Source organism: Amphiura filiformis, chromosome 1 (assembly GCF_039555335.1).
Source record: "Amphiura filiformis chromosome 1, Afil_fr2py, whole genome shotgun sequence".
NCBI classification, from domain to species: Eukaryota; Metazoa; Echinodermata; class Ophiuroidea; order Amphilepidida; family Amphiuridae; genus Amphiura; species Amphiura filiformis.
The window spans coordinates 79,715,634-79,723,747 of record NC_092628.1 but is presented as its reverse complement, the minus strand read 5'-3'; the positions used below and the strand labels follow the sequence as shown (position 1 = coordinate 79,723,747).

The 8,114-nt window shown below is 37.3% G+C and overlaps 1 protein-coding gene across 1 annotated transcript; it reads left to right on the top strand.

The window, feature by feature from the left end:
- Nucleotides 1–1,434: 1,434 nt before the first annotated feature.
- On the top strand, nucleotides 1,435–6,249 carry LOC140167140 (ornithine decarboxylase-like). Its single transcript, XM_072190534.1, has 5 exons — nucleotides 1,435–1,628; nucleotides 2,718–2,824; nucleotides 4,419–4,545; nucleotides 5,100–5,187; nucleotides 5,907–6,249. The coding sequence occupies exons 1-5, from the start codon at nucleotides 1,625–1,627 to the stop codon at nucleotides 5,929–5,931; spliced, it is 351 nt and encodes a 116-aa protein (XP_072046635.1). The 5' UTR covers nucleotides 1,435–1,624; the 3' UTR covers nucleotides 5,932–6,249.
- Nucleotides 6,250–8,114: the final 1,865 nt, after the last annotated feature.

Sequence of the window (8,114 nt, the reverse complement as noted above, 5' to 3'; positions counted from 1 at the left end):
CGCAAATGTCCTAGTAGAATCTAAAAACTTGGCCACTTGAGTGCACATGCCTTCCTCACGGTGCGTTTGGGGGCCTCCAAATTTTGGCCTGGCCCAGGGCCCCCAAAAAGGTAAATCCGGCCCTGCTGTGGGGTTCTACCTAGTTGAAGGTATATGAGGATGTGCCACGATTTTGGGGTCCTATTCAGTAAAGACCAATATTTGGATAAAAGTGCCCAATTACTGCAATTAGGGTAAATGTAGGTGCTTTTTGTGAAAAATTGGTATACTGATAGCCGGGTGGCAAAAAGAGTAAAGGCATAATTTGTCAGCCTGATATGTGGCAGTGATGTGATGTGTTGAGGCAGCTGATCCATGCCCGCAATTGCGCGTCATTGCGCGTGTGCATACGTCAGGTGGGGGGGGTCATATGATTTTCATGTAGCTCGGAGGGGGGTCATATACTTTTCGGCAGTGACTTTCTGTCTGCTCCCGGCCCCCCCTCCGGTAGAAATAATGAACGGTCCCTAAGTTTATATTTATAATATAGGGTGTCGACACTGTGTGCCGTCCTTGGAGGAACATGATGTATGCGATCGCCAGCTGAAATTCTTGGGTAGGCTACATTCATCGTCTGCCTGAGGACGAGCCTGCTAAGAGATAGGCCCTCACCACCTAATCCCGGGCACCTAATGGCAAAAGGAGACCTGGACATCCACGCACATCTTAACCTACATGTATACTAGACTAAATCCTCCAGTCCTTCAACATCTACGCACGGTCATCGGGTCACGTAAAGGATTGTGGGTAATAAAAGGCGCCGCAATTCTGGGCCTGGAAGGATTCAGGCTACATGTCATGTATACAGACTTCCAACGTGTAAGGTATGACGATGACATGATTCAAATATAGCCGCAATTGCCAAAGATCAATATGCACATGATGACGAGAGAGGGGTGGGGTTTGTGCCCGCCCCCCCCCCCAACTCAACACAAAAGTTGACAACCATGAGAGTTACCAAATCTTTCAAAAGCCCCCAATTGCAATGATTTTTCATCAAATTTACCCCCTTTTTCATGCAAAATCGAGGACAAAATATGGCAAAAAACAACCCCTTTTTTGCGGTTTTCAATGACTAGAATTTCAAACACCCGCTTTCAATGATTAGAATTTCAAACACCCCTTATCAATGACACTAAATATTGACATACAATTCCTGGATTTTCTCAATTACCCTTTTATCCGAATTTCGTGGACAGTGCAAATTAAATACCCCTATTTTGCTAATTTCACTGTCAAATTTCACGGACAGTGCAAATTAAATACCCCTATTTTGCCAATTTCAAGGTCCTTGCTACTGGTAAAAAAATAACCCCTTTTTGGTAACTCTCATGGTTGTCAACTTTTGTGTTGAGTTGGGGGGCCGGGGGTTTGTGTGTAATGTGCGCTGATTTCTAATTGAACATTTTAGTTTGCAGATGTCATCAATCGTGAATTGGATGCACATTTCCCACCAAATCTTCATCCCGGACTACGCATTATTGCTGAACCAGGAAGGTACTTTGCAGGACCCACTTATACTGCTGTGTTAAACGTTATTGCAAGGAAGGTGGTGAAGCAGTTACCGCCGCAGAACGCTTTAGAAATGGGTAAGCCTCTGATATCATTTATATATAAATGTTTACGTATTTAATCTTGAATGGTCATTTATCATGCTTCAACTTAAATTTATTTAAATCTTCTAAGGAGCTATGTAATTATCCACAAATGTGCGTTCTTAGTTATTTAACAAAGTCGACGATTCTGATGACCAGTTAATCTAACCCATTGATTCAAGTTTATGGAGAATTTTGTGGTGTACATTATTCACAAACAAGTTGATTAAGAACTGTAGGCATACATTAAAAAATTGGTCATTATTTCCCGTTATTTCTATTTCACATTCATGCTCTAAAATATTCAATCATACATCTGTTTGGAAAAAAATATTGACGCATTATCGTATGTGAAAGCATATCTTCCAATCTGACCTTTCATCAAAAGTGACCTAGATTTTTACACTCGGCAACAAATAATGGCTTAATAACCACTTCCTTTTTAATTAATTTTTTCACGAAGTAACAACTAGATGATATTTGAGCCCGTTGGTGTACAAGAGTGGATTGTTACTGAGTATAATTCAAACAACGCTCAATGACGTAGTGTGAATAATAAGCATGGTGGAGTTGGCTCGAGATTAGAGATTAGACATTAGACATTCGTTATAACGTTGAATAATACACTTTCAATCGTTTTTATGCATCAACCAAGTGTACGGGAGAAATTTCAGAACATTTCAGACCATTTTTGGACTTTAAAAAAATTTGGCCCAGAAATTTTGAAAATTTTAAAATTTCGATTTTTGACCGAATTTTGGCCTACAAACAATTTTTATGTATCGATCAAGTGTTCCAGAGTATTTTGACACCATTTTGGACTTTTTGGACACAAATTTTGGCCCAGAAATTTTAAAATTCAAAATTTGGGCCAACATTGGGCCACAAATTTTGAATGTCTAAAATATGTCTGATATTACTCAAGTACACTTGATCAATGCAGAAATATAATTAAAAGTGTAATATTCAATGTAATAACGAATGTCTAATCTCGAATCTCGAGCCAACCTCACCGTGCTGAATAATAATGCTTGCGGGAAATTGTTGTCAATATAATGATAACTTAAGTTAATTGTTTTCCAGAAAACAATGAAGAAGAGGAATATAAGTACTACCTGAATGATGGTTTCTACGGATCATTCCTGAACATGACATGCAAACCTATTGTGCTGATACCATCGTGTCTCAAGGTGAGGTATAGTTTTTCAAGGAATTTCTTCAAACATTAAGTCACTTTTTTAAACGTTTGTTAAAATTAGAGAAACTCTATGAACAGCATGAACATTGAGCAATGTCCCACATAACACATTTAAATCCGATTGAAAAAGCTACATCTGCTAACTCTCATTACATAATTATTCTCCTATTTGTGAAAAGACATTTTTTGATTAAAAGTTCTGCTATATGCGCGCCTCGATGTTCGATTGTATGGCGTCAATCTGGCCTGCCCAACTCTTGGCATTTTCGATTGTGACACTATAGTATGCTAAAACTGAAACTTTTTATTACAACAGTGCATTCAACTTGGTATGTAGCCTACTGCTGCAGGTGGAATGTTAGCCAGGTGCGGCAAGCAATAACCTGTGACATGAGAGAAGCAACGTATAATAAAAATCGCGACGCAATTAAAGATACTAGTTTGCGTCTGATGATAATTCTGTCATTCGATCCCCACGGCTCGTAATTGGTTAGCATACATATTGAGCATTTAGCATTTAGCCTTTAGCAGCGCGTAAAGGCGATTGATTTATCTGGTGCATTCATCGGAGAAACGGAATAGTAGAAAATGGCGCACGATTTCGGTCCTTTTACAAGGGAAAAATCAACGTTGTCAGGCATTATTGACATGTTGCCTTCAGGAAAGAAAGTTTAATACTACTAGTAAATACCTAACCTTTGAGACGTTTTGTATGTTTGAAGGTGAAAAACTAACCAGATGACGCGATGTTTTTCCGCTGTGTTAAGAAATTTAAATTGAGACAAATCATAAACAAGCTGACTCGATCTGAGTTTGAGGTGTCGTCAGGCGCGAACTATTTATCTTTAATTCCGACTTTAATCAAAGCCGCTCTGATAGCAGTGTTTGAAAATAGCGACCACCGCAACTAGTCGTTTTCCAAATTGTAATTGCAATCTTTGCTAATAGTTGTCATGTGTGCCTGATGGCTCCCAGAGACTAGTTGCTTCATCCAACTGACTTGATTCAAATGTGACTTTTCCAATGTTGTATACTTGTATTTATTTATGATGTGCAATACGACCATGATTTTATGCATTTGCTTTGTTATGCAGTTATAGGAGTGTGGGGGTGTAAGTGTGTAGATTTGTGTTGTGAATGAGTGTAGTCAGGAGCAGGTGTGTGCAAGTGTTTAGTTGAGGTGTATGTGCAAGGGAGTAGATGAAGCATTAGTGGGTTGAGTATGTAAGTGTGGGTATAGGTGTGTTTGGGTAGATGCTGAAGAATGAGTTTTCACCATTGGTTTTGGGAATTTATTAACCTTTTGCTTTCTTAAATTTTAAGGTTACCTTGCCTTGCCCCCTGCTGGACAGGGTAAGCAAGTTGTCCTAGGTTTAATATCTCTGTTGTGTAATTAATATTTTTATTCTTGTGTATTTCATGTATTTTTGATGTTTCGCAAATGTTAATAAATGCGGTTTGATATATATTTGTAACTCAATGATCATAGTTTCACAATAATAACACAAAAAAACCCTCATAGCCTCTAAATTATAATGATGATGGTTGTACATTCTTTAAATTATACTGTATCATTTCAATTTTAGGAACGTGACGATAAAACGCCTACTTACCCCTGTAGCATTTGGGGTCAAACCTGCAATGGCCGTGACTGTATCACAAAACATTGCCAAATGCCTAAACTACAAGTTGCAGAGTGGGTCTTCTTTGAAGGTGAATGGCTTAATATTGTTAAATGGAATCAAATCAATAGATCTTTAGTGCTGAGGCTAGCTGGGGGCTAAATTAAGCGCAATTGTGGTCCCACTGAAGTCATTTGGCCTTTGCCGGCTATTTGAGCGGGTATTACACATTACAATGGCTAGAACATTGCAGGGTCTGTACCACGGTGGTTTACATTACGTGCAAAATCGAAACAGAAAGACTTATGAAAAAACCAAATCACAGGTCATATTGTATATTATTAGTCATCCTAATCTTTCATATGTTTTATATAGCCCAATAGCTCCAGCTTATTGTTGGTGTTCATTACAATGATCCATAATTCATTGCAACTACCTCGGTCAAATATGGCAGCCACGCGGTGCTTGAATGTTGAAAAATTAAAAATTATTATTCCAAAGCCTGACATTACATACCATAGATATTGCCTAATAGATGACTATACATGTATGTCTTTGTTACCATGGTTACTGAAGTAAAGAATATATGGCTTTAAGTGGTCAACATTAGATTCTTTTTATAACCAGATTTGTGTTTGATTTCAGCCATCGGTGCTTATTCAATCGCAAGTGCGTCAACATTTAATGGGTTCAGCATCTTACCATGTTACTACGTGGCTCCAAAATGCCTTCAGTGAGTATTTTGAATGGATCTGTAAGACTAGAAATTGACGTTCATGTGTTTGCAGATGAACGTTCCTCTGTTTGCGGTGTGAAACAACCTGAAATAGCTGGTGATTCTCGCGATTCATAATACGATGCGCCGTCAGCGGTTGCTCTTGTCAGTCCAATTTTTGACCTCCAGGGTCGATATAGCCGTTCTAGCCAACATTGGATTTTCAATGATAATATTAATAATGATGTTTAAATCAGCTCCATGAAGGATTTCGTGTAATCAATAGTTATCAAATGGATCTACTATAATTGTAAATTGCTATTTTAATGTGCTTTCACGTGTAACATCGTTATATTGCCATTTAAACACACAATCGACGTAATGTTCTTGTTGTAATGTATTTGTATTACGCGGGCTTTGGATGTCGACCTTTTCCCATGATGCACGGCGTATTTTGGCATCTCGTATTGTGAATCGACCGAAGTTCACACTATAACGTGCTTATGCAACAAGGTTCTCCGATGATCGTAACCAAGACATCGTAACCAGCCTTTAAACGACTGACAGGGCCGAAATATTGCTAAATTTTATTGAAAATAAGACAAGGAACAATGATCTACTTTTTAAAGCTGAACATAATATTTCTTGGGGAAAACATGATTGTTGTGTCCTATTAACGGTGAACATGTGTACAAAACATAAATTTCTTGTGTGTTTTCTTCCTCTCTATTAACCAGGTCGTTGTTTCAGGATGCTTTCTAACATGGATTGACATAAATAAGGACTTACATGATGAACTTAGACTTAAAAAGAACATTTGTTTCCCGTAGATGCTCTGAAAACCAGGGTGACATGCATGCATACATGGGACTGGATACATGCATATCTTTGACTTTCGTCTTCAAGAGTGGATATGAGCAAATCTGTGACCATTGCTTGTCACTAATACCTTATCCGAAATCCAAAACGTCGTTTTAGAAAGAAACCGAAAGAAAGAAACTAAAAGACAATTCCATAGCCCCAATATTCATACTATACTGCACATATTTATTTAAACCAAATGAATTAAACCGTTCAAACTATTAGTAGGTATGTCACAGTGGCTGCACAATAATTCTGTCATACTGTGCACGCATACATAACAGTGAATCAAAAAGCGCGCGGATCAAAGTTGGCCAATTTTTGAAAACATACATGTCAAAAAACGATTTCCTCGCTATGTTTCATTGATCACAATAATTTGTCTTTTAATATATGGTAGGTGAAACATTTCCTAAATCACTATCAACTCCGCCGAAATTAAACACTGCCTAGTTTAAGAGTTAAGACCTGTTTTATGAATTTTTTTTGATCGTCCATAAATCAATAAATATAGGTCTCTCGAAATAGAGGACCTAGTACCACCGGTCTGAAATACCAGTGTTTGTTATCATGTATTTTTTTTCCTTGGACAATGAGTGAAACACTTCCCTATACCAATTGAAAACTCGGTGCACTTAGGCAATTAACTGCAGTTTCTTTATTCAACATCACAGCAGGTTCATATTTGACAAAATCATGCTGTATGAATAAAACATAAATAAAACATTGAAAAAAAGTAAAAATTACATATGCCTAATTAACATAAGAATGGCATAAATATATAATTAGATGTAATTAGCTAATTTGCATAATTAATGACTTTTTGTGTATTTTTTTTTTGTTAATGAAAGAAATTTGGGTACTTATGTGTGCAAAAAAAACCGCATCCTCATATCATGTACGGTTCTCTGTTGGCATTATTTTTGCATATTAATTAGCTGGACTTTAGCTTTTATTTGTCTGCAGATTGGTCAAAATGGCTAAAATTGTATATTTGGTGGATTTATTACATTTATTCGAGGAAAGATTTTTAATCTTGTTTTCTTTAACGAAGTCCGGAAAGATATGCAATTAATCTGTGATACTTAAATCAATGCTACCTTTTCAAGTAAGTGTCCGAATAAGCATTACAAATGCCAAAAATTACCATTTTGCCATTTATAGCAATTTGTGGCAGGTTTTCACCCGATTTCCGGGTATCTTCAAGTTGACGTTACATCACTTTGCATTATCCGATTTTAATTCTGTTTTTTGTTTTTTGAAGCATTCATAACGATGATTCAATTAAAAGCGTCAAATAACATGTTTCTGCTGCGCTTATTTTTGGGGTGATATACCTACTATTAGGGAATAAAACAATAATGTAGAAGCTTTTAAATCTTGGTAGTGCGTAAAGTTGTATGGTTCATTTTTTAGAGTGTAGACCGCTCTGCCATCCTAGACGAGTCACTTTAAGTAACCATCTAGGTTACAAATTGGAACACCAATGTGTTTGATTGCTAGTGACTCTAAACACGGGAGAAATGCGGTTAAAAAGCACAACTTCAACGTCTAGAGGATTATAAAGGATTGGCCATTCACAAGCACTATGCCATAAAACTTTTTGAAGTCGAAGTGAACGAGAACATCTATAGTGAGCAGTAAATCATGAACGAAACTACGTCAATTTAAGAACAATATTTTCCACATTTCCTGATTGACTGCAAAAGTACCTGTTCTGTATCAAGTTCAAGTTCAAGTTCAAGTTTTATTTGTTTTCATCTCAAAAGGTTATACAAATGGAAATGCAAGATAAGAAATACTTAATGATAATTACTTATAGAAACACAATATAAGAAAATGGGAAGTGAAGAGATGTGGATGCCGCAAAGACGCAGAGCGTGAAGCTTGTGGCACCCAATCTGAACAAGATGGAAATTTAACCTACGTTACAATATTAATATCATAGGCTTAGGAACCGGGGGGGCTTGAATTTTGGTGCGGGGCTGGAATACCTTTCAGCCCCCCCCCCCCAATAATCCTAGGTGAACTTAAAAATTGTGGGAAAATGGGTCTTTGTGACCTATATTTTGCCAAATTTTCGG